This window comes from Emiliania huxleyi (genome assembly GCF_000372725.1).
Source record: "Emiliania huxleyi CCMP1516 unplaced genomic scaffold EMIHUscaffold_5, whole genome shotgun sequence".
Lineage (NCBI taxonomy): Eukaryota > Haptophyta > Isochrysidales > Noelaerhabdaceae > Emiliania > Emiliania huxleyi.
This window is the reverse complement of record NW_005198244.1, coordinates 1,977,304-2,005,109: the sequence shown is the minus strand read 5'-3', so window position 1 is coordinate 2,005,109 and position 27,806 is coordinate 1,977,304. Positions and strand designations below refer to the sequence as shown.

The 27,806-nt window shown below is 66.7% G+C and overlaps 8 protein-coding genes across 8 annotated transcripts; 4 read left to right on the top strand and 4 right to left on the bottom strand.

The window, feature by feature from the left end:
* Positions 1-1,262: 1,262 nt before the first annotated feature.
* On the top strand, positions 1,263-4,035 carry EMIHUDRAFT_197630 (hypothetical protein; the record flags this gene model as incomplete). Its single annotated transcript, XM_005767321.1, has 5 exons — positions 1,263-2,006; positions 2,380-2,439; positions 2,520-2,696; positions 3,402-3,483; positions 3,995-4,035. 5 exons carry the CDS (start codon positions 1,263-1,265, stop codon positions 4,033-4,035), a joined length of 1,104 nt encoding a protein of 367 aa, XP_005767378.1.
* Positions 4,036-6,412: 2,377 nt separating this feature from the next.
* EMIHUDRAFT_448300 (hypothetical protein) lies at positions 6,413-7,906 on the top strand (the record flags this gene model as incomplete). Its single annotated transcript, XM_005767320.1, has 4 exons — positions 6,413-6,661; positions 6,761-6,935; positions 7,121-7,818; positions 7,891-7,906. Coding segments are annotated over 3 exons (576 nt in total), but the record flags the coding sequence as incomplete, so codon positions are not given.
* Positions 7,907-8,404: 498 nt separating this feature from the next.
* Positions 8,405-9,688, bottom strand: EMIHUDRAFT_53137 (hypothetical protein; the record flags this gene model as incomplete). Its single annotated transcript, XM_005767319.1, has 2 exons — positions 8,405-8,923; positions 9,035-9,688. Coding segments are annotated over 2 exons (1,173 nt in total), but the record flags the coding sequence as incomplete, so codon positions are not given.
* A 464-nt stretch (positions 9,689-10,152) lies between these two features.
* Positions 10,153-11,295, top strand: EMIHUDRAFT_197627 (hypothetical protein; the record flags this gene model as incomplete). Its single annotated transcript, XM_005767318.1, has 1 exon — positions 10,153-11,295. The coding sequence occupies one exon, from the start codon at positions 10,153-10,155 to the stop codon at positions 11,293-11,295; it is 1,143 nt and encodes a 380-aa protein (XP_005767375.1).
* Positions 11,296-12,947: 1,652 nt separating this feature from the next.
* EMIHUDRAFT_461680 (hypothetical protein) lies at positions 12,948-15,583 on the bottom strand (the record flags this gene model as incomplete). The annotated part of the gene is made up of 3 exons (XM_005767317.1): positions 12,948-14,175; positions 14,255-14,424; positions 14,640-15,583. The coding sequence occupies 3 exons, from the start codon at positions 15,581-15,583 to the stop codon at positions 13,139-13,141; spliced, it is 2,151 nt and encodes a 716-aa protein (XP_005767374.1). The 3' UTR covers positions 12,948-13,138.
* A 1,535-nt stretch (positions 15,584-17,118) lies between these two features.
* Positions 17,119-18,801, bottom strand: EMIHUDRAFT_54695 (mitochondrial carrier protein; the record flags this gene model as incomplete). Its single annotated transcript, XM_005767316.1, has 4 exons — positions 17,119-17,271; positions 17,454-17,630; positions 17,915-17,962; positions 18,337-18,801. Coding segments are annotated over 4 exons (843 nt in total), but the record flags the coding sequence as incomplete, so codon positions are not given.
* Positions 18,802-21,287: 2,486 nt separating this feature from the next.
* EMIHUDRAFT_432765 (hypothetical protein) lies at positions 21,288-22,924 on the top strand. Its single transcript, XM_005767315.1, has 6 exons — positions 21,288-21,362; positions 21,546-21,718; positions 21,834-21,918; positions 22,023-22,093; positions 22,252-22,525; positions 22,603-22,924. The coding sequence occupies exons 1-6, from the start codon at positions 21,315-21,317 to the stop codon at positions 22,609-22,611; spliced, it is 660 nt and encodes a 219-aa protein (XP_005767372.1). The 5' UTR covers positions 21,288-21,314; the 3' UTR covers positions 22,612-22,924.
* A 319-nt stretch (positions 22,925-23,243) lies between these two features.
* Positions 23,244-24,278, bottom strand: EMIHUDRAFT_96595 (hypothetical protein; the record flags this gene model as incomplete). Its single annotated transcript, XM_005767314.1, has 1 exon — positions 23,244-24,278. The coding sequence occupies one exon, from the start codon at positions 24,276-24,278 to the stop codon at positions 23,244-23,246; it is 1,035 nt and encodes a 344-aa protein (XP_005767371.1).
* Positions 24,279-27,806: the final 3,528 nt, after the last annotated feature.

Sequence of the window (27,806 nt, the reverse complement as noted above, 5' to 3'; positions counted from 1 at the left end):
AGGCTCAGCTCGTGGGACAGCGAGGCGAGGTCGCATTCTACCCTGCCTTTGTTCCCTGGAAACAACATCTTCAGAGGCCAATGCCTTGGTGCTCGCCGGTCGCAGGGCCGACGACCTCGCCCTGCTGGCCGTGCACGAGCTTATCGCCACTCTCAAACGACTGGTTTAAAGCCGTCCAGTACAGCTGGTCGCCGGCCTCGTGACCGCCTGGCAGAGGCGTCTTCTCGCGGCTGAGACAGAGCAGAGAGCAGTTTATGGAGACTTTGTTCCCTGGAAACCGCATCTTCAGGCCGTTGCCTTGGTGCTCGCCGGTCGCAGGGCCGACGACCTCGCCCGACTGGCCGTGCGTGAGCTTATCTCCGTTCTCAAACGACTTGCTCGAGCCCGTGTAGTACAGCTGTTCGCCTAGTTCGTGACCGCCCAGAGGCGGCGGCTTCTCGCGGCTGAGCCAGGGCAGATAGCATGCTACCCAGCCCGTGTTCCCTGCAAACAGCACCTTCAGGCCATTGCCTTTGTGCTCGTCCAAGGTCGCAGGGCCGACGACCTAACCACCGGGACGACCTCGCCCTGCTGGCCGTGCACGAGCTTATCGCCACTCTCAAACGACTGGTTCGAGCCCGTGTAGTACAGCTGGTCGCCAAGCTCGTGACCGCCCGGCAAGGCTGACCGCGCGCCGCTGGCCATAATCGGGCCCCTCCCGGCGGGCACCACGACGACGGGGCTTCAGAAAAAGAAAGAATTCTTAAGATACAAGCCTCTCTCACAGCAAAAGAAAGAATTCGCCCAGATTTTTCTCGTTCTCCGGAGTGCCGCCAGGATTCGGTACTTCAGCTTGGTATAGTATCATCGTATTGTTCTCGAGGGGGTATCAAGGTATGCTCTAGGCCTCTGTGGGGACTTATCTCGGCTGGGTATCAAGGTATCATCGGCGGCCGCGCAGCGAAGCGACAATTCACACCTCGCGCGGCTGCAGCCGCACCGGCTGCGGCCGCGGGCCCGTCAAACGCGACGACGGCCGCCATTAGCGCCCTCCTCACCCAGCGCATTGCTTAGTGGTGCGCTCGCCTCCCTCCTGCGCGACGCTCACTCGAGCGCGTTTGTCTGTCTTGGCGCGCGCGCAGCGCGCGAAGAGGTGTGAAGAGGGGGGTCGTGTCCGGTGTGAAGGGTAACCCACCAGGGTATCAGCCTATCCTCTAGGGGCCCAATGCGGGTCCTCTCAAGAGGGTATCAGGGTATAGCCCTGGGGTATGATCTGCAATACGATGATACTATACCAAGCTGTAGTACCGAATCCAGCGACTCTGCGGGAGGTGGCGAGCCTCGCCACAAAAGCCGCCGTCGCCACGCGCCTGAGCTCATCTCGCCTCCTCTTCGGTGCGGCCCGCTTCCGCAGCGGCGCCCTCCTCTTCGGTGCGTGCCGTTTCCGCAGCGGCGCGAGCGGCCGGCGCGTGGCAGGCACCGCCTCTGTGAGCCAGGCCGAGGTCGAGGTGTGGGCGGCGAGGATCGCCGCGCTTCCGCCCGAGCTGATTGAGCAGGAGACGCTCGATGACATCGGACGGCTGCGGCTCGGGCGGCAAAAAGGAGTCTACAACCCAAAGTCATCCAGCCTGCGGCGGGCCTACGACTGCTCTGCTTCGCTCGTCGGCGGCGTCCTCTCGCACCGCGACCCGCTCCCAGACCTCGACCACCACGTCGACCCGCGCGGAGACCCGGTGCCCGAGGTGGCGCTCGCGGGGCGGTCGAACGCGGGCAAGTCGTCTCTGCTCAACGCGATGACCGGCCTCAAGCCCGGCCCCGGCTCCGCCTCCGTCTCCGCGCGGCCGGGCTGGACCCGCTCCGTGCAGCTCTTTGAGATGGCCGAGGCGGACAGCGGAGAGGCGGTGCTGCTGCTCGCCGACCTGCCCGGGTACGGGCCGCTGCCGAACACGCCGCCCAAGGAGCGGACCGCGTGGGCCCGGCTCACCCGCCACTACCTCAAGCGCGCCCGCCGCCTCCGCTCCGTCTTCGTGCTCATCGAGTCGTCTCTCGGGGCGCGCCGCAGCCTCGCCGCTCACTGCCTCGCCGCCGCAGCCTCGCCGCTCACTGCCTCGCCGCCGCAGCCTCGCCGCTCACTGCCTCGCCGCCGCAGCCTCGCCGCTCACTGCCTCGCCGCCGCAGCCTCGCCGCTCACTGCCTCGCCGCCGCAGCCTCGCCGCTCACTGCCTCGCCGCCGCAGCCTCGCCGCTCACTGCCTCGCCGCCGCAGCCTCGCCGCTCACTGCCTCGCCGCCGCAGCCTCGCCGCTCACTGCCTCGCCGCCGCAGCCTCGCCACTCACTGCCTCGCCGCCCCGCCGCTGTCGACCCCCGCCTTGTGCGCACGCAGCTGCACCTGTCACACAGGTGACCGCGGACGACCACGCGTTCATGGATGCGCTCGACGAGCTGCAGCGACCCTTCCACGTCATCATGACGAAGGCGAGAGGCGAGCCGCCGCACCCCCTCCCTCCTCGCTCCACTCACCGCCGCCCTCGCACGGCCAGGCGGACCTGCTGCCGCCAGCCGAGCTCGCCGCCTCGAACGTCCTCGTGCGCGCCGACGCGTCGCGCCACGAGAGCTACGCGGGCGGAGACGTGCCGATGTGCTCCTCGCGGAGCGGCGCCGGGGTGCAAGAGCTTTGGGGGAGGCTCAAGCTCGGCGTCGAGCTCACCGCGGCGGGGGTGGACCTCGCCGCTCTCGAGGCGGGCGGCGGCCGGCGGGGGAGGGGCGGCGGCGAGGTGGAGGAGGAGGCGCGGGAGGAGGCAGAGGGGGAGCCACCCGGCGCGAAGAGGCGGAGGCGAGTGAGGCGGCGGCGCGGCGGGGTGGGACACTCCGAGGGGGAGCGAGCAGCGAGCTGACAGTACTGAGAGGCGTCTCTTTTATTCTAGTACATCTACATGCAACATGGTTGTTGGTTGACATCCGAGGAGACTTGTGTGCACACTCAAATATTTTACGCCGCGGGGTATAAAATAATTACGCCCCGATATAACGAGTAAAAGAGACACTGGGGGGGTTTTGCTAAGCGTATTTTTGCGCCTCCGTATTTGCAAGGAATACAGGCGAACAAATACGGCACGTGAAATCGAGTGTTTTGCTAGCGTATTTGCCGGGTGGCCGTATTTGCGGCGTCAAACCCAACTTAATGCAAGGAGCTCTTTGTAAAAATGTCGTGCACACAACATGGACATGTCAGTCTTGGAGAACCCTGTCCACGCCTGAGAGGATTCTGCACTAGCGATTCTGCCACCCAAGACAGGATTCTGTATGCGGAGGCTCGAGAGGGATTCGTGTCCGTTTCTTCTGATTCTCACTCTCCTTTTCCAATTCTGCCTACTCGATCTGATTCTGCCCGTCCCCTTTCCACGCACTCAGCCTCCGGGCAGGATTCCTCACCCAGCTTCCGTTTCTGCCTAATCGATCTGATTCTGTCCGTCCGATTCTCGCCTTATCAGATTCTGTCGCGCGGTTGCGGTTTCTGCCTCCGGATGCCGGAAAGGGATTTTCCCTTCTGCCCGCCGATTTCTTGGCAACCCGGCGACTCTCGTTTCCTGATTCCTGTTTTTGCCCGTCGAGGGGCGGTAGCCCGGCCGGCCGGCCATCTGGGCATGCTCACTCAACCAATCACGCTCATGTGTACGCGCCGTATCCTCCGCGCCACCCACTTTGCCATCGAAGTGCGCTCCGCGCTCCGCACAGTACAGTCGCTTTTGAACGGCGGCTCATCACACGTGCGTCAGAGATCTCATGGGCGGTGAGCATGGTGGAGCCGGCCATCTGGGCATGCTCACTCAACCAATCACGCTCATGTGTACGCGCCGTATCCTCCGCGCCACCCACTTTGCCATCGAAGTGCGCTCCGCGCTCCGCACAGTACAGTCGCTTTTGAACGGCGGCTCATCACACGTGCGTCAGAGATCTCATGGGCGGGGGCATGGTGGAGCCAGAGCAGTGCGCGGCCGATCTTAATTCTGGGCAGGCGGCCTCCCATTCCCGCGGGCGCTTGGTGCCGGGGTTTGAACGGCATGCCGGCGTCAGATGCAGCTTGGCGCCGGCCTGCGGCGACCCCGCAAGCGGTCGTTGGTGCTGCTCAGCGATGCTCACAGCGGCACGTCTGCTCTTTTGCTGTGGGGAGTGCTGTCTGATTGGGTCTCCAAGCCCGCGGGCTCGCTGTGAATGCACCCGCCAGCTAGGCAGCTCCGCGGCGGTGTGGGTGTAGAACGGGTAGGCTGCTGTCTCGTGTCTCGGTGCTCGTACTAAGTCAATGGGAGGAGTGCTTCAATTTCTTCTTCTTATACGCCCAGCTCAAAAGCACACACGCATCACGACGCCTAGACAGGCGAGACGCGGCGACAGCCGCGGCGAGCTCGTTTTAGAAGCGAGCCGCTCGCGGCGAGTAGTTTTAGAAAAAGGGAAAAGGGGGGGAGGGTTAGTTTGAACCCGAGCCGAGCTTCGCTCGGCTCCCCCCCGCGCGGGAGCGCCCCCCCCCCCCCCCTCTCCTCGGGGGGGCGGGCAGAGCCCGCACCACACACTGCGCCTTTGCGGACGCCGGACCGAGGCCTAAGCGCTGAGTGCGCTGACGTGAGGCTGGAGCGCCAGAGAGACCCGCGCCTGAGCATGCTGCCGCGGGCGAAGTTTGAGTGAGCTGTGTGAAGCCCCGCGCACACGCAATATCGGCTCAGGAGTGTTCGGAGAGTCAGGCCAACATAGGATCCCGCCGAAATGCGTAACTCCGAGGAATCAGGAATCAGGAATCAGGAATCAGGAATCAGAATCCCGGTCAAAATGTTGGAATCAGGAATCAGGAATCAGGAATCAGGAATCAGAATCCCGGTCAAAATGTGGGCGATCCGACAAATCAGGAATCAGGAATCAGGAATCAAATGGAGCATCAAGAATAGGAAGCGAGACAGGAGAATCGGGAGGGGGGAGCAGAATCAGGAATTGGCTCTGGCTGCCCTAGAGAATCGGAAAGGAAGCGGAGGAAACGAAAATGGAGAATCAGGAAGCTGAAAGCGGGGCCAAGATGGGAGAGTCTGGGGAGAGAATCAGAATATCTGAGCAGAAGAGGAACCTGGGAAGGGGAATCTAGTGAGAGGTAGAATAGCAAGAATCCTTGTGTAGTAGAGCAGAATAGGAAAGGCAGAATCCTTAGGCGCGGACAGACTTCTCCATTACTCGGACATGTACATGTATGTCCATAAATTATTCACAAACGAATGCTCACATGGCAGGTAGCATATGCGCCACGCGCCCCAACCGCTCCTCTGGTCGCCGCCGGCCTCCGCGGTGGCGGCGATGTCGCAGCGCCACCCATCGGCCAGCCCTCAGATTGATCGATCAGCGCTCAAAGTCGGCTTCAGATCCGAGAACGCTGCTGGCGCCGCCGCCGATCCCAGCGGCGACGCCAGCAGCTTCCTCTGCTCTCCAACGTGCCGAGAAGCGACGCGGGGGTGCTCGGCCCGCCATGCACGACGAAGGCTCCGCCGGGCGCGCGTCGGCCGGTCCGGTGGCACCCTCTGCGCACGGCTGCCGGCGCCCCGACGACCGCCGTCGCGCCGCCGCTGATGGAGGGGCGGTCAGCGCCGCTGCTGCCGCGCCGCCGGTGGGAGGGGCACTGGTGGTGGCCTGGGCGGCCCTCCGCCGCCGCTCGACGCGCTGCGAGCAAGGGGAGATATTGGGGGTCCAGAAGGACGGGCGGGCCGGGGGGGGGGGGGGTGCGCGACAGAGCCGGTGGGCGCGCGGGATTGGGGTTAGGGAGAGGTGCCGGGCGGGATGCAACGCAATCGCACGCATTGTTCATGTCCGGTCGACGGGGGAGGGAGGGAGAGGGGGCGGGGAGAGGGGGCGGGGGAGGGCGGCGTGACCGCTCGTCAACGATGCGATCAGACCCCACACAGTGCCGCGTCTGCACTCGCAACAATGAGCGAGACGAGCGAGGACGATCACCCGCCCAGCCAAAGTACGCACGCGGAGCGCGCGAGTAGCGTGCATGAGGCCCGCGTAGAGCACCATCAGCCGCCCCTCCGACCACTTCATACTCTTCGCCTTGGAGGAAGGCTCCACCTCCACCACGTCGGGCTCGGGGCCGGCCGTGCCCGCCGTCCCACCGGTGCCCGCCCCAGTCTGGTCGGCCTGCGAGCGAGGGATGGACGCCGGTGGGTGCCGTGGGCCGGCCATGGCCGGCTGTGGCCAGCTCGGGGCCAGATGCGCGCACCATGGTGCGTGGCGAATACAGATACGGCTGTATCTGTATGCGTGGCAAATACTGTTGCACGCGTCTCCGGAACTGCCGTATTTGCGCATACAGGGAGACATACAGCGGGAAATACGCTTAGCAAAACACCTCTACTGTGTGCTCTATCCGCGGGTATATTTTTGGGCTATCTCTCCTCAAAAACGATGTCAAGCGCCCGCTCGCAGCCAGCACGCGCCGCGCCCCTGGGCGCTCCCCGCTGCGGCGCGCCGCCCGCGCGCGGGTTGCCCGGGCGAGCGACCGCCACCGCTCGCCCCTCCGCGCCCTCTGCCCGCGCACGGCCGACGCGCAAGCCCGCGGTCGCGCGCGAGCCGTCGCTTTGCGGACGCCACCGTCTACCCGCGCTCGCTCGCGATCGAGTCAGACGACCCTATATTCCGAGTAGCGGAGGTGTGCTTGCACCCCCTTCCCAAGGCACATGCACTTTGGAGGGAGAAAGTAACCGCGGCGGCGGCCGCAATCTCACATTAGGCACCTCGCCCCCAGCAGGCGCGTTATCGGCGTGCTGCTCCTGCACAGGTTTTGCGGCCGCCCCGAGAGGGGGAGCGGCCGCTCCTCCGCACCATCGGCCCACGGCATCCTGAGCGGCGTCGGCGCCGCCCCAACGGCCGGCTCGGGCGCTTCCCGCCCCGCCTCGGCTACACTTTGTCGCGGCGATCCAGCGGTGCGCCGCCGCACCGCGCGCCTCCCCGGAGCCTCTGTACGGCGCGATGAGCCGCCTCGGCTGCCGCCGTGGTTGCGCCGGCGCCCCTCCCGCACGGCGCGACGCGACCGCAGCCGCGTGCGTGGTCTCACTCACCTCTCCCGCCCGCGCGTCCGCCTCTCAGACCCGCGCCTCCCCTTTCCTAGGCGCCATCACCGGCACGGCCGCCGCCGCCCGTGCGGCACCCGCGGCACCGCCCGCCCCCCCTGGCGATGCTGGCCGCTACCCCGCCGCCGTAGCTACCCTCCCCACCGCTGGTGCACCGCCTCCGCCGCCCCCCTCGGCGCTTCGCCCGTGATTTTGCCGCCTCCTCCTCCACCACCACCCGTCTAAGCTTCCGCCCGCCTTCTCGCCACCGCCGTCCGCGCCACCTCAGCCGCCCTCCCCGGCGCTGCACCGGCGCTGCAGTGCCGTCGGCGCCGCCGCCCGTGCCGCCTCGGCCTCTGCGCCTCCAACCTCGCCGCGTCCGCAGCGGTTCCGCCCTCGGCGCCTCCCACCTCTCACCCGCCAGGTCGAACTTCCGCCGACGATGGTGCCACCGCTGCCGCCCCCCCCGCTCGAGCCTCGGCCGCCGCACCCCGCCGCCCGCGCCCCGCCGCCACCCCCTCCGTCACGGCACACGCCGGCACCACCGCTACTACCGCTGGCTCCGCCCTAGACGCCGCCGACCGCTCGCAAGAGCGGCGAGCCCGGGGCCGACACCCCTCTGTTAGGTGACGGTCGACGGCTCCTTTCGAGGCTTTGTGGCCCTTTAAGAGGGCACCAGCAGCTTGGGGGGTGCGCGCTGGATGGCCGGCGCGGTGGAGCAGCGGCGCGGAGCCGGGGGTGCGATGTGCGGCCGTCGGTGGCGCGACACGCGGCCTCCGGTAGCGATTCGCCGCGGCTCCGGCGGTGCGATTTTTGTGCGTTTTCGAAGGCTGTGGGCGGGATAAGGCCGGCTAGACCGGCCCTGGTGTGCCCTAGTGTGTTCCCTTACACCCCTGGCCCGGGAGCAGTAGCGCGGTGCGCGTCCCGAGGGCGTAGGGGCTCAAAAAACAATTGATTGTTTTTTCAGCCACTTAGAGCACACAGTGAAAGTCGAATCTTGAAAAGTTCGGCGCCGCGCGCAGAGTCCAGAGAGAGTGCAGAGAGCACGTTTTCGGTTTTAACAGATACGATTACCTGTCGCAGACGACGCTCGACGGGGACGACGCACCCCCCGCCTCGCTCGCTGGCCTCAGCGCGGCCACGTGCTGCGCCCTGAGCTTATCCTTTTTGCTCATGCGCCGGCCCTTCACGCCTCCGTGCATGCGGTCGTGCGACAAGCCGAGCTTCGAGTGGCGCACGCCCGGCAGCAACCCCTCCTCCGCCTCGCCCGGCGGTCCCGCTCGCTCCGCGCCTTCGCCGCCGGCTCCTCCTCTCGGCGAGACGAAGAAGCGATCCCCGTCCTTTGGCTCGAACCCCTCGACGGCCTCGCGGGCCACCTGCATGCCGTGCCGCTTCTCGATCAGCGCGAAGTGCGCCTCGTTGGCCGCGCCCGTGCTGGCGACAAAGCTGACGGCGACGCCCGCCTCGCCCGCGCGCCCCGTCCGCCCCACGCGGTGAGTGAAGTCGGCGGTCGAGCGAGGCAGCTCATAGTTGACGATCGCCTCGAGGCCGACCACGTCCAAGCCTCGAGCGGCGACATCCGTGGCGACGAGCACACGCAGCCGCGACGCGCGCAGGTCGTCGAGCCGCTGCGCGCGCACCTCCTGGGAGAGCCCGCCGTGGAAGGCCTCCGCAGCGACGGCCGAGCGGCGCAGCTTCGCCGCCACGTGCTCGGCGCTCTTCTGGCTGGCCACAAAGACGAGCACGCGCGTCCACCCTGCCTCCGTCTCGAGCAGGTGGCGCAGCAGCGGGGTACGCTCCCGCACGTCGACCAGGATCGCCCGCTGTGCAATCGTGGCCGGCGGCGCCGCACTCGCATACCTCTCGGCACACGACAGCCGCCGCCGTCCGGATGCGCCGTCACCCTCGCCCGCCTCTCCCTCCTCGCCCTCCTTCTCCGCGCCGTCGCTCGCGCCGGCCGGCCGCAAGCTCACAAAGGGCCGCGACCCAAACATGCGGCGGGCTCGTGGCCGAGAGGCGTACGGGAAGGTGGCGCTGTAGAGCAGCGTCTGCAGCCCCGCACGAACGAAGTGAGCGAGGATGGCCTCGAGTTCGTCTCCGAAGGCGGGGGCGAGCAGCCGGTCCGCCTCGTCGAGGACCAGCGTCGAGACCGACTCGAGGGACACGCCGTTGCTCTCCAGCACCTCGAGCAGCCGCCCTGGAGTGCCGACCAGCACGTCGGCGCCGCCGGTCCCGAGGGAGCGCAGCTGCGGCTGGATGGACACGCCGCCGGTGACGGCGACGACGCGCGGGTTTGAGAAGTGAGCGCCGCCGTCTGCCGGGCGCGGCAGCTCGCGGCACAGCGCGACGAACGCGTCAGCGGTCTGCACCGCCAGCTCTCGCGTCGGCGCGACGATGAGCGTCTTCACGCGGCGGCGGCGGCCGGGTCTGTCTCCAGTTTCCAGATGGCGCTGCAGCAGCGGCAACGCAAAGGCGGCGGTCTTGCCGGAGCCCGTGGGCGCCTCAGCCCACACGCTCTTGCCGTCCAAGATCGCCGGGATGGACTGCTGCTGGATGGGCGTCGGCGCCGGCCAGTCCAGCCGAGACGCAGCGTGCGATAGGTCGGCGTGCAGGCCGAGCTGCACGAAAGATGGCTCGGTCATGCCGACGGCACGTGGCGCAAGCCGCAGCGTGAGCAGCGCTGGCACGACGGTTGCGAAGCGCATGCCGTGGCGCGGAGCCCCGGGCCAACTGCGGTTCGTGTGGCGCGGCGCTCTGGCCACCACAGGGTTGGCGCAGTCGGGGGAAGCCGCCACCGACGGTTGGAGTATTACTCCGCGGCGGGGGTCTGCAGGTGACACCTATGCAATAGGTAGGGCCGGTTTTGACCGCCCCAGAGGGCCCTACAACATCATATTTTCTCTTTTTTTTGCTTCGCTGCGCGGCCTGGGGATAGGTAGGTAGGTAGGGCGTTTTGGCGCGAGTCATGGTCAACAGACCCCCTATCTCCGGGGCCGAATAAAAGAATTTCTGGCTTCACAATTGTTTGCGCCGCGACGACGGCGCGGTGCCGCCCGCCGATTTTCGACCTTTACCTATGAGCACTTCTCCCATGCTTCCTGCGTCGACCAAGGCCGTGGGGAGCAAGGTGCGCTGGAAGATTGCAGTGCGCAGCCTGCAGGCGAACGCCGAGGCCGCTGGACAGGAAGGGAGAGAGGATGAACAGGCTGCGTTGGGGTGCATCACGCACCTCCGAGCCTTCCTGATTGTTTGGTGCCTCATCCAAGGATGGTGTCTTCTCGGTGCCGCCACGTTTGCCGCCTGCGAACAGCCGCACGCCGAACTGCAGCTGCAGAGACGAGCGATTAAGCAGGGGAGGTTTGAGGCCATTGTCGCCCGTTACGGCCTCAACGACACTGTCGTGGATGATCTTAGGGAATGGTTTCAGGACTTTGAAGACCTGGGCGGCGGTTGGACGCCGAACACCTGGGACTTCTACAACTCTTACCTCTTCTGCTTGACCATCACCGCGTTCAATGGACTGTGGTACTTCGAGCCCGCCACTTCAGGTGGCAAACTTGCGCTCGTCCTGTGGGGGGCGCCCGCCCTCGTAATTGGCGTCATGGGCGGCATGGTCATGGCCCGGGTCCTTTACCTCGCCTTGTTTAATCATCTCCGCGTGTGGTCGTGCTTCACCCCGGTCGGCTCAATGTGGGAACGCGCAAGGCTTTGCGAGGCCTCGTTTAGCAAGTGGCGAGACCAGGTTCACTTCACGTGCAAGTATCTGCTACTCATTCTGCTGCTCATTCTGACCATCCACGTGCCGTTGACATTTTACCTCATCGACAACGCTGTGGAGAATGACAAGGACCCCGGCGACGACTTCAAGAGAAACTCGCTTGGCGAAAATCTCTACTTTTCGTTCCAGTGGGTGACGACGATCGGAGTCGGCGAGTTCCGTCTTGACGCAATCTTTGGGAGCACGCGCCTTGCGAGCGTGTTGGTAGTCCAGGTTCTGATCCTCGTGCTCTGGGTCGCTCTCGGCTCCGCCTTCCGACTCTTCGATTTCATGGGCGAGAAGGGCGCGTTGCTGCTGGGCCTGTCTCACATTGTGGGAGCAGATGAGGAGGAGGAGACAGAGGTCGGCCTCCATGAAGAGGATTTTAGTCCCAAGAGGCCAGCTGGGGAGGAAGGCAGGTCAAAGGCGCGCTGGGAGGGCGTGAGAGGGCTCGTGGACAGTGCATCACCACGTTAGCCGGGTGCCCACCAGGATGCGTCGCTGGGCCGGCCAACTGCGCGTCTCGCTCTCGGTAAACCGTACTCGGGCGGCTCTCTATACGGCTTTAGCCTTGTTATCCCGCACTGCGCACAAGTGACAAGAGCCGTAGGTCATACGATAGGTCCAATACGTGGTGGGTCCGGGGGTGTGCGCTGGGAGAAAATCAAAGCGCGTCTGAAAATTGCGGACAAAGCTCAAAGAAAAAACCCCTGCACAAAGAGATCGCAAGAGAGGTGGCGAGCGGAGCAAGCGCGGTGTAGGCGCGCCCACGCGGCGCAGCGGCTCTCCCGCGACCATAGCCCCTCCCGCAGCCGCAGCCGCAGCCGCAGCCGCAGCGCGCAGCCCCAACTCTTGCTGCTCTTCTAGTGGGGTCGGGTAGTGCGACCAGGGGTGAGGGGACGGATTGAAGATCCCTCACACCAAGGTCGTGCAGGGCGGGGACACATGTCCCTAAATCCCCTGAGCCCTGGTCTGACAGACTGACAGCAAACCCCGGACAGCGCCTGACAGTGCCCGACAGCCTGACAGCGCTGACAGCACTTTCTCTGACAGTCTGACAGCACGTATCTGACAGCCTGACAGCAGAGCCTGACAGGCGAGGTGACCCGTCGCTGTCAGGCCCTAACGTGACAGCCTGACAGCTGCCTGACAGCGCCCGACAGCACACAGTGGCCTGACAGCAGCGCTGACAGCCTGACAGCAGCACAGACCGTACACAGACCCCGTAGAGCCTCTTTCTTATGCCCCATGAGGGTATAACAAAATTACATGCAAAGACATGACATGTGAGTGTGGTCCATGTCCATGTCCATGTAGTCATGGGATGGTCATGGGTCTCTCTTTCAACCCTCCCGCCCCACCTCTGCGGACCCCTCTCCAGCACCGGCGGCTGTGCTACTACAAATGAAGCTACCAGCTAGCCTTCTGGGGCCCTACAGTCATATGCCTACGGCGTCTGGGTGGGGGTGGCCGCCGCCGTCTGTGCCGCCGCCGCCGCCTGTGCCTCTGCGCCGCCATCTGCGCTCCCCAGGCGGCCGCCGCTGCCGGCGTGAAGCGCGTGATCACGCGGTAGGAGGGGGGCAGCTGCGTAGCCGCCGGCGTCATCGGCGTCAGCACCCCCTTGATAGTCAGCGCCCTCTTGATAGTGTCATAAGTGTGGCTGATGTGTGTCAGAGCCTGACAGCACCCCGACAGCACCACCTGACAGCACCTGACAGCAACAGCCCAACGTCTAACAGCAGCAGCAGCCTGACAGCTCTGACAGCTCCGACAGCGTCTGACAGCAACACCCGACAGCTCCGACAGCACCCGACAGCTACAGATCACCTCGCCTGTCAGACACGCACCCGACAGCACCTGACAGCACTGACAGCACCTGACAGCTGGTCTGACATAGGCACCTGACAGTGCCTGACAGTGCCCGACAGCCCGACAGATCACCTGACAGCACCTGACAGCCTGACAGCCAGGGCTCAGTAAATCCCATCTCGTCTCAGAGTTTGACCGTTTTTATTTATTTATTTATTTAAGATCGCAAGGGCGGGGACCTGTTGCGGTGTTGCTGGTTCTTTTTTACCCTAACCCACCTCACAGTAGAGAGGTGTCCGTTTTTATTACTTTGTTTATTTATTTATTTGACATTGGACGTAATACACACGGGGCAAAAACGTGGCGTCTGGCGCGTCGGGTGCGTCCTACGTGGGCGTGTGCGGCGGCGACACATCTCACATGGGCGGCGACGGCAGTCTTGGGCGTGCACCGCACACGCGGTGTACGGACAAGTGATGGCAAGAGAGGTGATCTCCAGCCTGATCCACGCTCATCCGCGAGCCACTCGCACGCACGCCGCCTGCTTGAGGGGCGGCAAGTGCACTCTCAGCTCCTCCGCCTGCAGCACCTCCTCCAGCGGCGTCTGAGGCGTCACGCGCAGCAAGCCCTTTCGCCCCTCCGCCTCGTAGAGGATGCGGAAGCCGTCGACGCCTCCGCCGCCGCGCCGCTCGAGCGCCGCCCGCACCGCGCGCCGCAGCTCGAGGACGGAGCGCAGCCCCTCCGCCTCCACTGCCTCGAGCCGCTCCAGCCGCGCCTTTCCATCGAGACCCACCCGCCGCGCCACGAGGCGAACGGCGCGGCCGCCGCTCGCCGTCGCGTCAGACGGAGCCGGCGGCAGCTCGCCGTTGCGGCCGCGGGCGTACCTCGCGGCGCGGCGGGCGCCTTGCTGGCCGGCGCGTCGGCCGGCCTGCCGGCGAGGGAGGAGGCCAGCGGCGAGCAGCGCGACGAGGCCGGCGGCGGCGGCGAGGGCTGCCGCCCCCCGAAGCGCAGCCAAGTTGCGAGGCGGGGGAGCCGTCCCGGGCGGGGGCGGCGGCCGGCGCAGCGCGGCGGGCCACCACCGCAGACCCGTGGCGGCGGACGGAGAGACAAACGCGTGCGGCACCGGTCCCGAGGGCGGCGGCGGGGGGCGAGGCGGCGGGGGCGACGGCGACATCGGCGGCGGCGTTGGCGACGGCGACGGCGGCGGCGACAGCAGCGGCGGCGGCGGCAGCGGCGGCGGCGGCGGCGAAGGCATCATAGCGCGGAGTGTTCCCGCGGTCCCGTTTCTGGCCGCCGCGTGGCCCAGCCGCGAGACGAGGCAGGAGGAGAGGTCGAGGAGCTGCCACTGGGCCGTGCCGCACGAGACGGCCGGGGCCAGCATGCTCGCCTCGCCCGCCTCGTCCGCGAACCCGTCGACGAGCCCGTCCGGCGAGAGCATCAGCCCGCGGCCGCGGCACATGTACTGCGGCGCGAGGGAGCCGCCCGCATCGGCGAGGGGCGGCGCTCTGCGGCGGAAGAAGAGGACGACCTCCCCTCCCGGCGTGGCGCCTAGTCGTCCGCCCGTCGACTCGTCGGTGGATGCTGCTGATGGATGGTCCGGGACACCTCTCCGCGCGGCGTGGGGCACCAGAGACGCGCAGCCGCAGCGGCGAGCAGTCGGTGACCGAGGCGGCGAGCGGAGAGAAGCCGAGCTCGCCGTAGAGCGACGCGGCCATGTCGTCGTAGCCGTCCGTCGTCGGGTGGAGGCCTATTCCCAGCTCTCTGCCTCCGCGCAACTCTTTCTCCTCCTTCGTCCGCCTTCGGGCGGAGGCCCTCGTACAGCCGCGTGGGGGAGACGAGCGGAGCCCCCTCCACGAGGGCCAGGCGGCGGTCGCCGCGGCCGCGCCGCGCAGCAACCGCGTCACGGATCTGCTGCCTCAGCTCCTCGACGCCTCGCCTGCGGGACAAGGGGCGGGGCGTGTCTTGGACGTGTCCCGAGTCTGCTGCCTCAGCCTCCCACGCCGCGCCGCCACGAGATGAAGCGGCCGGCGGTCAGGATGGGTGTGATGACGGCGATGGGTACGCCCGGCTGCGCCTGCCGCACCTGGTCCACCACCCTGCCCACCGCCTCTCCCGTCGACCCCTGCCCTCGAGCAGGCCAGCCGGCGCCATCGACGACGTGAGAGAAGCAGTCGTTGATGCCGATGAGGAGGGTGACGAGCGAGCGGGCGGCGGGGTCGGCCTCCCGCCCCACGACCGCCCCGACCTCCGCGCCGTGCCTCCACGCGGCTCCAGAGGCGGCGGCGAGGCCCTGAATGCCCATGTTGACTGGCGTCCAGCCGGCGAGGCGGGCGAGTCGCTCCGGGTAGGAGGGGCCTCCCGAGCAGAAGCCCTGCGTGATCGAGTCGCCGTACGCCACGTACCGCACCGGCGCAGCGGAGGGCGGCGGCGGCGGAGGCGGCAAGATGCGCGGCGTGTCGGCAAGCGAGGAGAGGCGGAGGCCGCGAAAGTCGACGGCGGCGCCCCACGGCAGCATGAGCGTGTAGTCGTGCTCGGCGCCTCGCGTCGGCGGCGGCGGCAGCGTGAACTCGAGCAGGCCGATGTACGATCCGTTGGCCAGCCGCAGCCCGGGCGCGTGGATCGGCTCTCCTCGCACGAGCAGCTCCGCCGCACACGGGTTGCCACACTTTGACCCGGCGCCGACGTCGTTGGCTCGGTAGCAGGACTCGTGGTCCAGGTTGACGGAGCAGCCGACCCGACACCGCCGCGTGTACTCGAGCCGGACGGTCGTCTGCTCTGCCGCCGCCGTCCAGCTGATCCGCGCGCCGCCGTTCAGCGCCGCCGCCGGGCCGTAGCCGCTCATGCTTCCGGAGCCGTACTGGCGGTCAAAGCGCGCTCGACCGGCCTCAAAGTTCAGGTGCACGTAGCCAGAGTAGTGGAGGCGGGAGTCGGACGGGGTGACGGTGAGAGCTGGCATGATGGGTCCGCCCCGGGCCTCGACCAGCCCAGGTGCCCGCCGGAGAAGAGAACCACACCGTTTTGAGTAACCGGGGAAGCCGCCGGTGGCATCTCTTTCCACCCAAGAAGCCCGTTTGGAGGGATGGGCGGCAGTGTGCGGGCGGTGAGTGCTAGTCCTCTCATCAATTTAGAACGCGGGGAAACGCCCCTCCCTCCCTTTCTTCCCTCTACTAGCATCTAGCTGAGGGGCTCGCTAAACGCTCGCCGAGCTCCATGCTGTGCAACACCACCTCCTCACTAATCGTCAGGGGTGCGGAGAGCGCAGTGCACTACGGTGAGGCTGCGCAGCGGGGGCTCACCCCGCCCTGCACCGCGCTCAGCGGCGCAGGGGAGGGCGGTCGGTGGCGGCGGCGGCGAGGCGCGAGGCGGTGGCGGCGGTGGTGCGGGCGGCGGGTTGACAGGGGAGGCGGCGGGATTGACAGGGGAGGCGGCGGCCACGAGCGGAGCGGCGCGAGGGGGGGGGGGGGGGGCGGCGGCGAGGCGCCGGTGAGCGAGACGCCCGCGCCATCAGAGGGACGCGCCGCTGCGAGATGGAGGGCGGCGGTGACGGAGGCGAGGCGCGAGGCGGCGGCGGCGGCGGCGGCGGCGGCGGCGGCGGGTCTCGGTGAGCGGCGGCGGGAGGAGGAGCGGCGGCGGCGGGAGGAGGAGCAGCGGCGGCGCTCGCTCGCTGTTGACGGGAGCGCTTTTGAGCCTGGGAGCCCATGCCACTGCGACCGGCGTGCCCGGGAACGGAGATCGCGCGCGCGCCGCCACTCACGACGCGCGCGCGATCTTCGCGGAGTCGGGTCCCCAGAGGGAAGCGGTCTTCTCGGCCGACGTCCAGCGGCGCGCAAGGAAGCAGGCGCAGCGGAGGCGGCCTAGCACCGGCTCGGCGCCGGGCGGTTGCGCTGCCCGCGAGCCGCGTCCTGAGCCTCGGCAGCGCGCTTCGCGGCGCGGCGCTCGCGCTGCTTCTGTGCCGAGAGCGGCATGGTTAACCAGCTGAAGCTCCAGACTCCTCGGTATCACGAGTTTTGGGTCACGATTTGCGCCACTTGAGGGGAAATTGGCGTAAGCGTCTGAAAGCAGTCTTGGGTGGTAATCCGTGCACCCTAAGTGCTCCTAATGCTCCAAGTCCAGCTTCACGTAGATGATTCTAGATATAGGACCTTGGTCCGCCCACACACGAATACAACCACAAGACGACAATCGACACACATAAGCAGACCGGTGAGGGTGTTCCAGCGGCGCAGAGCTGGAGAGCTGGCCCCCCTCTCCGGGAGACCGAATCGCAAAAGACTCTCCCCCTCGCGTGAAGGCGTACACGACGGGCAAGCTGCTGCGCTACCTGCTCCTTCCTGCCGTCGGGTCGTGCGCCGCCCCGATGGCGTGCGAGACGAGCAGCCGGTGCAGGTACTCGTACGAGACGAGCGTGACGGACGCCGTCGGCGCCGCGCGCCTGCGGGACACGTCGGGGGGCGTGTCGTGGGCACGCCGCGGGGAGGGGCGGACGCCGGTCGGAGCCGCGCGCAGGATGTGGGGCACGAGGCCGCGGTAGAAGCCCCTCAGCCGCTCGCTCGACCAGAGGTGGCGCACGGCGCCCGAGGCTGTCGCGTGCTGCACCACGTCGCTCCCGACGACGGCGCGCTGCTGCAGGATGGAGCGGACCACCTGTGTGCGAACAGTAGGTAGGTAGGTAGGTAGGTAGGTAGGTAGGTAGGTAGGTAGGTGTTAGGACCACCTGTGTGCGAACAGTGTGCGAACACGGTCTCGGTTGTGATCTCAGACAGTCTGGTGCGGTCTCGGGAGGCGGGAGTGGAGCGCGGGAGGCGGGAGAGGAGCGCGGGGCACACCTGGTACGGGTAGGTGACCAGCGTGGCGACCACCTTGGAGCCCGTCGCGGCGGCGGTGAGCTGCGGCGCGGAGAGGTCGGCCTCGGCGGCGCCGGCGGGAGCGCGGCCGGCGTTGAGGCCGCGGAAGGCCTGCTTGAGGTGCTCGTACGAGAGGAACTGCACCGACCCGTGCGAGACCTGCGGTGAGCCCACGCGGCTGAGACGGGGAGCACGAGACGGGGAGCACGAGACGGGGAGCACGAGACGGGGAGCACAAGACGGGGAGCACGAGACGGGGAGCACAAGACGGGGAGCACGAGACGGGGAGCACGAGACGGGGAGCACGAGACGGGGAGCACGGGTGCCGCAAGTCTCGCATCCCTCCCGCGGGAGCACGAGAGCTACAGCTGCAGCGGGTGCGGCTTGAAGACGTGTCGCCTCTGCAGGGGCGTGTGTGTGCGCCGCATCTAGTCTGGCGGGACGAGCAGCAGGGACGGGCCGATCCCGCGGTAGAGCGAGGCGACGCCCTCCTACGCAGAAGCGTCCGAGGAGGGTTCGAGGAGGGTCCGAGGAGGGTCCGAAAGAGGTTCCGCAAAAGGGAGGTGACGCTCCTCGGCGACGATCCGGCGGACGGCGACGAGGGAGGAGGAGTAGTTGTCCCGCTGCGCCTCCGGGAGCAGCCCGCGCGGCCCCTTGCCCCGCGCGGCGAGCTGCAGCTGCCTGGAGGATCCGACCCATCGTCCGGCTGTAGGAATACTGTAGGAATACAGCATCGAGCGGTAGACTTGTAGGATACAGCAATGGGTAGACTTGCAGGAATACAGCATCGAGCGGTGTACGCGGAGCAGCGCGGGGAGGCAAGGGTTGCGAGTGCAATCTCCAGGGCGTGGCTGCGATGGGGCACGTGTGATCTCGAGCGCCAGCTCCAACAGGCCTCCGACCCGCATCTATCCGCCGGCTGCATCCGCGTCTTGATTGTGAAGACGGGGTGCATCACGAGCGAGACGGCCGTGCCGGAGGCGGTGGCCGCAACGATGTACACTGCCGACGGCGAGAGGCGCGCGTCGGCGGGCCGCGCCTCCTGCATCCGCGTGAGGTCGGCCTTGAGCTGGTTGTACCCAAACATGTAGAGCGCCCACGAGACGGTAGAGCCAAAGATGTTTGGCCCGACTCCCTGGTAGAGCCCGCGCGCGCCCTCGACGCGCACAATCACGCGGAAGGCCTGCAGCACGTTCGAGTAGTAGGGCAGCCGACGGCCGCCCGCCTCCTGCACGTGCATCCGTGTCTTGATCAGGTCGAGCGGGTGGAGCAGCACGGTGGTCAGGAAACCCGCGCCCGCGCCCGAGAGCAGATGCGACCAGTCTTGGGACTGGCCTGCGCTGGACGTGCCCATGGCGTACACCGTGGGAGGCCAGCGCCTCGGCCGCCGTGGCGTCAGAGGACGGCGGCGTCGGATCGGCGGCGTCGCGGCTGCCAGTTCCGATCCTCGCAAAAATAGAGAAAGCTAGGCGCCAGGCCTGTGTTCTTCTTCGGTTTTCCCGAGGCGCGTCCCATGTGGCCGAGCTGCGCATTCGTGTGCATGTCGCTCATCCTCGAGCGACGAGCGTCACAGGTAAGGACTGACTGCTGGCGGCTGCCCACATCCCCATCCGCTGTGCCCACTCCCTGCTCTGCATCCAACCATCCATCCACATCCTCCCGCCGCGGCATGCGAAATCCAAGTCAAGGAGAGGGACACCTCTGGCCCTCGGAACGTTCTGGGATCGGCCCCCGAATCGGCCAATCAATGCCGCCAGACCGGGGGTAGATGTGTGGGGTGGAACGAGTCAGAGGCAGATCATCATTCGTCAAACACGTCGAAGGCCGCCACCGCCACCGGCTTCTCGACGCGCCTCGTCGCCGGCTCCTCGCCTGAGAGATAGGGCGCACACAGCTCACGTGCTCTCGATTCGTCTTGTATTCAATACGTCTCGGTGAGAAGTTGAAGCGCAGGCGGGGCGCGGACACGGTCGGCATCGGTTCTGTTGACATCTCGTGCGATGGGGCGACATACCGTCGCCAAAGTCGTACGCGTCCCACTCGAACGCAGCGGCGGCGCGAGAGGCGCGTGGCGGGTCGTCCTCGGGGCGCTGGCTCGCCGTCGCGACGGCCACGCACTGCTCGCCGAGGTCGCCCCCCGCTGCGCACGCTCGCGGCGCCGGCCTGCACTGCACGCGTGGGAACATCGGCAGCCGCCGCCGCCGCCGCAGCGGCGGGTGGCGTCGCGACAGCGGGCCCGGCGGTCGCAGGCTGCTGCCAAGCCTCTGCGCTCTCTGCGGCACGTTTTCAGGGTCGGGCAGCGGCGGGTCGCGCAGCGGTTGGAGCGGGCGGTGCGGCGACCGTGACGGATTTTCCCTCCAAAATGGCGCGATCGTCTCCTCCTCCTCGCCGGAGCTTTGCTCTGCATTGCCACGCTCGCGGAAGGACCCCGTCTCCGCCACGGTTGACCACCGCCAAGGCACTGGCGGGGAGAAGGACGGCGGTGCGCACAGGGCCGCCGCACAAAAGGGGGAGGCGCTGGCGGCGGAGGAGGCGGGAAACGGGCTGGTCATTTGCACAGCGGCGCAAAAGGGACTGGCGGCGTGACCGGCCTCGCCGAAGGGGCTCGTGGTGTGCGCGGCGGCGGCAAAGGGGCTGGCGGTGAGGGCAACGGCGGCAAAGGGGTTGGCGGCGCAGGCGACCGCGGCAAAGGGCGCCGGCGAATGGCCGGAGGCAAATGCGTGCGCGTCCGTCGACCTGCACCCCGCCTCGCATCGAGGTGGCTCCGCCGCCGGTGGCGCGGGAGTGAGGGGCGCTGGAGGAGGGCGTCGAGGAGCTTCGGCCGCCTCCACCGCCGGCCGCGCCTTGCGCTTGCCGCTGGTCGTCGTCGCACCGTCGCGACCAGATGGAGCGGCATCTCTTCGGATCCGCACATCTCGAGGCTCAAGCCAAGTCACATCGCAGTCACCGGCGCGAGCGTTGACCCGCCGGTCCGCCGCCGCGCCGTGCTGGTGGGACCCGGAAGGGCCGGACGCTAGGGTGCTCCAGGCGGAGGGAACTTGCTCGCCCCACTGGTCGTCAACACCGAGCCGCACTGGAGGCGCGCGCAAGCGCGTTCGACACATTGCGAGGGAGGCGAGGGCTGCCAAAGAAATTTAAGCTGCGCCGAGCCGCAGCAGAAAGCAAGTTTTGTTGCTTCTGCCACCACCAGAAGAGAAATCTGAGCGGCCAGCTGCGGGACCTCTGCACCATGCGTGTATACGATCGCAGAGTTCTCGCAACGGGAGGCTAAACGCAGCCTTGGTTCGTTATCTTCGCCGTGTGCCTCGCGCGAGTATGGCCTACTCGAGTACGAGCTTTGGTGTTCGCCGCGCGCCGAGACTGTACGGTATAATGTCGTGAGTCGTCCCTCCACACGGAGCGAGGATCTGTACTGAGTGCACAGCGATCAGTGTACAAGACACACCAAGGCTCACGCGGGACCTGAGTGAAGCGACCAGGAAGCGACGGCAACTGCAGAATGACCCGGCCCACCTGATGCATGTTAGACTTTTACACAATAGCCCCTTGGGTTTGAACACCATTCTCGGAGACCTATCACTCGCCGTGGCATAGGGGGCCAGTCTGGCCGTGAGACCGCTCCCTCCCCCGCCGGTGTCTTTGTCTGTCACGTCCACCCACACATCGCTTCCCACATGCGTGGCTAGGTTGCGCGCAAAGCCACGCTGCCCTTAAAGAAAGAAAGAAAGAAAAAAAACAAGCCCAAACGCTGCCCTACGCTGCCCTTTGCATCCCTGTGAGTACCGTTCTAAATTCTTTTCCTGGCCACGCCCACCCCATCAACAGCGCGCCGGTCGAGACACGATGCCAGAGCTCACGCCGACTCTGATCTGGGCGCAACGCGCGAGCAAGGTCCGCCACAACCCGGCCAGCAGCGCCGGGGGCGCGGCGCGGAGCGATCTCAGACGCTGCGCACGCTCCACATAAGAGCGCGCAGCGGCAGACACCCTGACGCCAGCACTGCTTCAGTGTGTGCGGCATAGCCGCCGCTCCCAGATCGAACCGTCCTGATTCCGCGGAGCCCGCCGCCTCTAGGTCTTTGTCACCTTCGAGCAGCTGGGCACCACCGACGTCAAAGTCTCGCTGACCGCCGGCCTCTTCACGCTGTCGGCCAACGTCAAGGACAGCGACAAGAGCTACAAGATCGAGAACATGCCGCTCTGGGATGAGATCGACGAGGAGGGCAGCACGTGGTTTCAGAACGACAGGCGCGCCACGCCGGCCGGCTCTGCCTCTCCCGCGCGGCGTCGCCGCTGCGCTGCACTCCCAGCCGCCCAGAGCCGCGGCGCCGGCTCCTCCCACAGCCGCCTGGTGCCTGCGCAGGGCTGTGGTGATCTCGCTGAAGAAGAACAAGGAGGAATGGTGGGACGGGCTGACCAAGGAGAAGTCGCTCAAGCGCTTCATCAAGGCGCGCGCGCGGCCCCAGTCAGAGCCCGCAAGAGGCGGCGGCGCGGTCTCCGCCAGAGCCGCAGAGAGTGGCGCCCAACCGCCGCCCCCGCGCCTGCGCCGCAGGTGGACTTTGCCAAGTGGTGCGACGAGGACGACAAGGAGTACACTGGCGAGGACTCCTTCCCGGGCGGCGGGTGACGACCTCCCCTGCCCTGCTTTTCTCACTGCCTCACCTGCCGCATCTCCTCCCAGCCGCTCCTCTCCACTTCCTCCTTCCTGCCGCCTCGCCACCCTTCCGCCCCTCGTCACTGCCGCCTCTCTGTGCTCTCCACTCCTCCAATCGCTCGCCCAGGTACGACGAGATGGGCGGCATGGGTGGCATGATGGGCGGCATGGGCGGGATGGGCGGCATGATGGGCGGCGGCATGGGCGGCATGGGCGGGATGGACATGGACAAATTGATGGCTGGCATGGGCGGCATGGGCGGCGGCGACTTTGATGGCGACGACGACGACGCGCTCGACGACATCGACCACCTTCCCGGCCTGCCTTCGCTCGCGGACGAGGACGGCCCGCCTCCTCTCGAGGACGATGCCAGCAAAGCGGCGGAGGCGGAGCTCGAGGAGGCGCGCGCCGTGTGCGGCGGAGAGCGCCTCCCACTCCCGAGGGCCGCGACTCACCGCCCTCCCCTCCCCCCACGCAGGTGGACTGATCGCGGCACACACGCCCTTCTACCGCGCCCTCTCCAGACCCGCCAAATACTCGTGCGCAGCCCCGTGCGCTCCTACCCGATGTGTTGCGAACCTTATGTGTGGCTCGGGGGCGCCAACGCGCCCCCGCGCCCGAGCCTGCCGAGGCCCCGAGCAGCCCCCCCCTTCCCCCCCCTCCTCGCTTTGAAAGAGTTTGAGGCGTCCGCTCCGTTGTCCCCGCGTCGCCCACGTCCCAGCATCAGAAGAGCGGCTCCCCCCCCGCCCCCCCGCACGCCCCCCTCTCCTCTCTCATTGTACGTTTAGATGAAATTAGCAACACACGAGGGCCGCCGCGCAGCGTTGACGCGCGCGCACCGCTCTTGCTCCGCTGTGGAGCAGCTACAGGGCCCCACACATCGGCGATGCCCAGAGAGCCGCGCCGCGCGCGAGCCACGAGCCGCGGGACACCGAGCCAGGGACCCCCCCAGTGCCGGCAGACGCCCGCAGACCGCAGACGGCGGCACCCTGGGGCACCCGCGGGTGCGAAAAAAGCAAATCGTGAGATCAAAAAGCACAACATGCATGCATGGGGGCAAGCCGGCCCGCTCGACTGCGCGTTTGCGGGGTGCGCGGCCCCGCGCGGCCCGCAGGGCGCTCAGCCGATGCGGAAGCCGAAAGGCAGTCTGCCTTTGTCCTGCTCCCTGATGGAGTCGACAAACTCGCCGACGCCCCTCCCCGGCACGAAGCCGAAACGCGTCAGGAAGGTCGCCGGCTCGAGCTCGCCCCCGTCGTAGGAGTTGAGGAGCTCCTCGCCCGCCGCGATCGGCCGACGCGCCGTCACGACCACGCGCTGCCGCCCGCCGCCCTCCGCGCCGCCTCCGCCCTCCGCCGCGCCGTCGGAGACCTGCACGTGGCGCACGTTTGGCTCGGCGGCGTGCTGCAGCATGTCCAACAGCGGCACCAGCCGCTTCTCCTCGTCGCCGCCGTCCTCCTGCGTAAAGGATCGGGTGAGGATCGAGACGAACGCGCCTCGCACCGCGCGCTCGATGTCGTCCTCCGCTCGCCAGACCGCCCACGGAGGCTCGCCCCGCTCCTTGTACGCCCTGCGCACCGAGGCACCGATCAGCGACTTGATCACCTTGGCCGCCAGCGCAACCTCGTCGCGGATGCCGACCGCGTCGGAGTAGGCGGGGCTCCCCTCGAGCGCGTCCACCTGCGCCTCGGACCACCAGAGGCAGTGCTCCTGCTCCTGCTCCGCCTCGGGTGGCCACGCAGCGTCCCACGGCAGCATCGCCAGGTACGGCCCGCGCGGCCCCGACTCGCCGGCACACAGCCACTCCTTTGCCAGCAGGCCCGCCAGCGCGACCGTCGCGCCGCCCTGCCCCTTGACCACGAGCCGCGCGAGAGCTTCTCCCACGTCGGCGTCACCACACGCGTCGTAGAGGCCCACGCACGCAGTCGAGGGCACGGAGAAGAGCAGCTCACCCTCCGTCACGTCGCGAGACGCGAAGGCGCCGTAGCCAGCGCCAACACTCGACTTGCCCAGCGTGACTGGGCCGAGCTCGGTGCCCCACCGCTCGAGCCACGAGAGCAACGGCGCGTGGCGAGGGTCTGTCGCGGCCACTGCGGAGACCGCGAGTGAGACCGCGGCGAGCGGGAGCTGCAGCAGCGCGAGAGTCTGCAGCAGCATCGGGGACTTCAGCGGGTGCCGGGGATTCACGCGCTTTTTTTTTTGAGAGCGCCTTCGTTGTGAATAATACAAGCCCAATGGTCCCTTTCAAGCGGTCCCCTGTCGTTTGAGAGCGCCTTCGTTGTTAATAATACAACTTTTTTTTCAGTGTATGTAGCTCTTACGAACATACCGTAGGTGAACTGAAACTTTTTTGGACTTCAGGAGCCGGTTTTCTTATTTTTTAATTTTTCCCGCCGAACAGAGGGGGAGGGCTCCCAGGGCTTGGGGGTCTTTTCAGTTGCAACCATGATGATAGGCAAGGCTTTCAAGGTAGTGAAGAAATAAGAAGAAGAGGACATGGTTCGACCTCGCGTGCCCGTGCGAGATGTGTGAAACAAAACAACTTCCCGAAGAACTACCGTTCTCAGGGCACTCACCTGTACGCCCACACCGTCGCGGGGTGGCACGGCACGAAGCCGGAGAACGCGACCATCTCTGGCGACAAAGGAGAACTTCTACAACACGATCCCACGACGATCGCCCACTCAGACAACAAGCCTGACCCCAACGGCTGTGGGCGCGTCAAGCTCCTCGACTGGATCCGCAAGCGACGCCCTGACCTCCTACCCGTCGCTCGCCTCATCATGGGCACGCCCAGCTTCATCCGCCTTGTCAAGGCCGAGGGCGCCTTGCGGCTGCCTTCCGCCGACGCGCGACGGCGACGACCTGGACTTCTCCGCCGCCGATTGGGACCCACTCAGCCTCGAGTGCCCCGACTACAACGACCCCAACTACCCAAGTCCGCCTGCGGGGGGTCATCCAGGGACGTGCGCTGTCCACCATCCTCAGCGTCTGCTTCCTCCACGACATCTGCCACGAAGTTCTGGGGGGGCTCTGTCTAGCTCCTTTTGAAGAGATCCTGGCTCTCTCCTCTTGAGACAAGACCCTATTGCTATCACTCCCCGGTAGCGGGGTGGGCTAAAAAAAAGCGCTTTAAGGTTGGAGATGGTAATGAGCTCAATGAAAGTGTTGGAGCGCCTCCTTCTCTGCCGGGCCGCCCTTCTCGGCTGCTAATATGCGAGCATGTTCTTGTGCTTGTTCTCGATCTCATCATCTTCTACAAGCGCGAGGCCGAGTACGACGCCGAGGGGCACCTCGTCTCCGACTCGCTCTACGCGACAACCCGACCATGCGCCTCATCGGCTTTGCGGACGACATCTGCCAGAACGACGAGCCCTCGCACGCCGTCGCCGCCTTCTCCGGACCAAAGGGCCTCCTCGAGGCGCAGAAGAAGGGAGCGAGCGTCGTCGACGGCGTCAGCAAGTCGCTCATCTACTCGCCCGAGGGCGACCTCTCGTGCGCGCCGGGCTGGCTCCGGGGCTGGGGGCTCGCCGGCGCACCGCGACAAGGAAGGCAAACCCACGGGGCGAGTGGACTGCTTCAAGGCTGTCGGCACCTTCTTTGGCGACCCTGAAGCCTGCAAAAAGGAGCTCACCGCGCACCTCAGGAAGAATCTCGCGCCGCTCGACGTCATCGACACGATCGTCGACACTGACTGCGTCACGAACACCTCGCAGCTCCGCCTCAACCTCGTCCAACGGATTGCCTGCGCAAAGACCAAGTACATTGCCGGCATCACGCCGCCCAATGTCGCGTGCGACGCTCTCGAGTTTGCGCACAACCGCATCCGCAAGTCCTTTGAGAGCATTGCTCGCGCCGACGCCTCGCCCCAGGCGCTCCGCGACCTCGCGTGGCTCCAGGCGCAGCTGCCGACCGAGATGGGCGGGTGCAACATCGACACCGCCTTCACGCGAGCCGACAGCGACTTCTCCATGTCGCTCCTCAAGAACTGGCGCACCCTCGTCGCCCACAACCCCGACTTCGCCCTCGACGAGGGAGGTGCGTCCAAGTACCCCGCCATTGCCGCAGCTATCGCCACCTACGAGTCCGCCCTCTCGGACTGGAAGGAGGTGTGCGAGAAGCGCACCGCCCGCGACAAAACCAAGTACTACACCGTCCGCGGCGGCTACCTGACTGAGTTCTACCCCAAGAGCGTCCCGCTCCCCGAGCCCGAGTCCCTTCCAGCTACCGACGCGATTCTCAATGGCACTTGCAAATCCACGTACCCGCGGCCGCGGGCGCTCGCTGCCATCAAGAATCACAAGGACTGGTACGCGCACCAGGAGCTCGTCAAGGCGCGGGATGTGCACGTCAAGAACAACCCGTCCCTCGGAGACAGCGCCGTCAACAACCGCGAAGCCGCGCGCCTCATCTCCGCCTCAACGCCTTTCGCCGGCAAGGCCCTCGATGTCCGTGTCGACGGCACGTACGCCACCGCCCTCTCCTCCGACACCCTCCAGGACGAGCTCCAGCGGAAGCTCGGCCTTTGGCTCTCCGCGGCGCTTCCCACCCTTCGGGTCGCGCTCGAGCGGGGCATGCCAGTCGATTTCTTCGGCGACTACCTTTACAACAAGGCCCACCACCGGCGGCCCCACGACGGCGTCCTCGCCGCCTGGGCGGACGCGATGCGCGCCCCGGCCAACGCGCCGGTCGTGCACGGTGACAAGGAGAAACCAGAGCTCACCCGGCAGTACAACGAGGGGTACAAGACTGACCTCGCAGAACCCCATGCGGGACCGGGGGGGTGCGATGAAGTGAATGAAATCAAGCTCTGGACGCCCCTCCTCAAGACCTCCTCGCCGGGCGTTGGCAACGCCTCGAGTGGCGGCACGCCCGCCTCCGTTGGCCACTCCTACGCCTTCGGCAACACCGAAGAGAAGGCCCGCCGCCTAAACATGGGCTGCAAGGCGCGCGGGCAGCCCGGCCAACCCTTCTCCCACAAGACCGGCCACGGCTACGTCAAGGCGCATCGCGGTTTCTACCACGACGCGATCTTTGTCAAGCGCAACAACTTCAACCTGCTGCTCCACGAGACGTTCGGCGGCGGCTTCTCGCCCACCGCCGTTCTCAAGCTGCGCCGCCTCGCGCGCAAAGTCGCGCGCGGCAGCGTTGACCGCACGGCCTACTCGCCCAAGTACTCGCTCTCTTTTATGTCCCACCATGCAGAGCGCATCTCTCTCTCTGTTGTGCGAGGCGTGAACCGCGCCATTCCCTCTCACCTGGCAACCCTGTCTGCACGTCTCGCGCGCGCGTGAACAGGGCTCCAGGCCCCAAATGACGTGTGAGTGTTATAGAGTTGTTTGGTATTGCTAAAAATCTCTCTCAGATGTGTGTCGCGACCCCTCGTCGCCGGTCACCTCCCGACACGGTGTGAAGAACAACTCCTCTCTCGACCGCTACTACGCCGCCGCCCTTCTCACTGCGCAGCTCGCGCCTCCTCCCGCTCCTCGGCTCCTCCATCGCCGCCTCCTCCGCCCGCTTTGCCTCCTCCTCCTCCGCCCGCTTTGCGTCCCTCTCGCTTGCCGTCAATTTGACGAAGTCGACCTTGACCGTCTTGCCGATCACGGCCTCGAAGTCGTCGTGGTAGGGGCAGGTCACCTTCCTCTCCGATCCTTCGTCGTCGTGGTGAGGTTGTGGTCCTTTGAG

Coding starts and splice junctions, on each gene's coding strand:
- EMIHUDRAFT_432765 (XM_005767315.1), top strand. CDS start 21,315: ATGCCAGAGCTCACGCCGACTCTGATCTGGGCGCAACGCGCGAGCAAG. Junction 21,363..21,545: donor GGGCGCAACGCGCGAGCAAG/GTCCGCCACAAC, acceptor CGCCGCCTCTAG/GTCTTTGTCACCTTCGAGCA. Junction 22,094..22,251: donor GACTCCTTCCCGGGCGGCGG/GTGACGACCTCC, acceptor TCGCTCGCCCAG/GTACGACGAGATGGGCGGCA.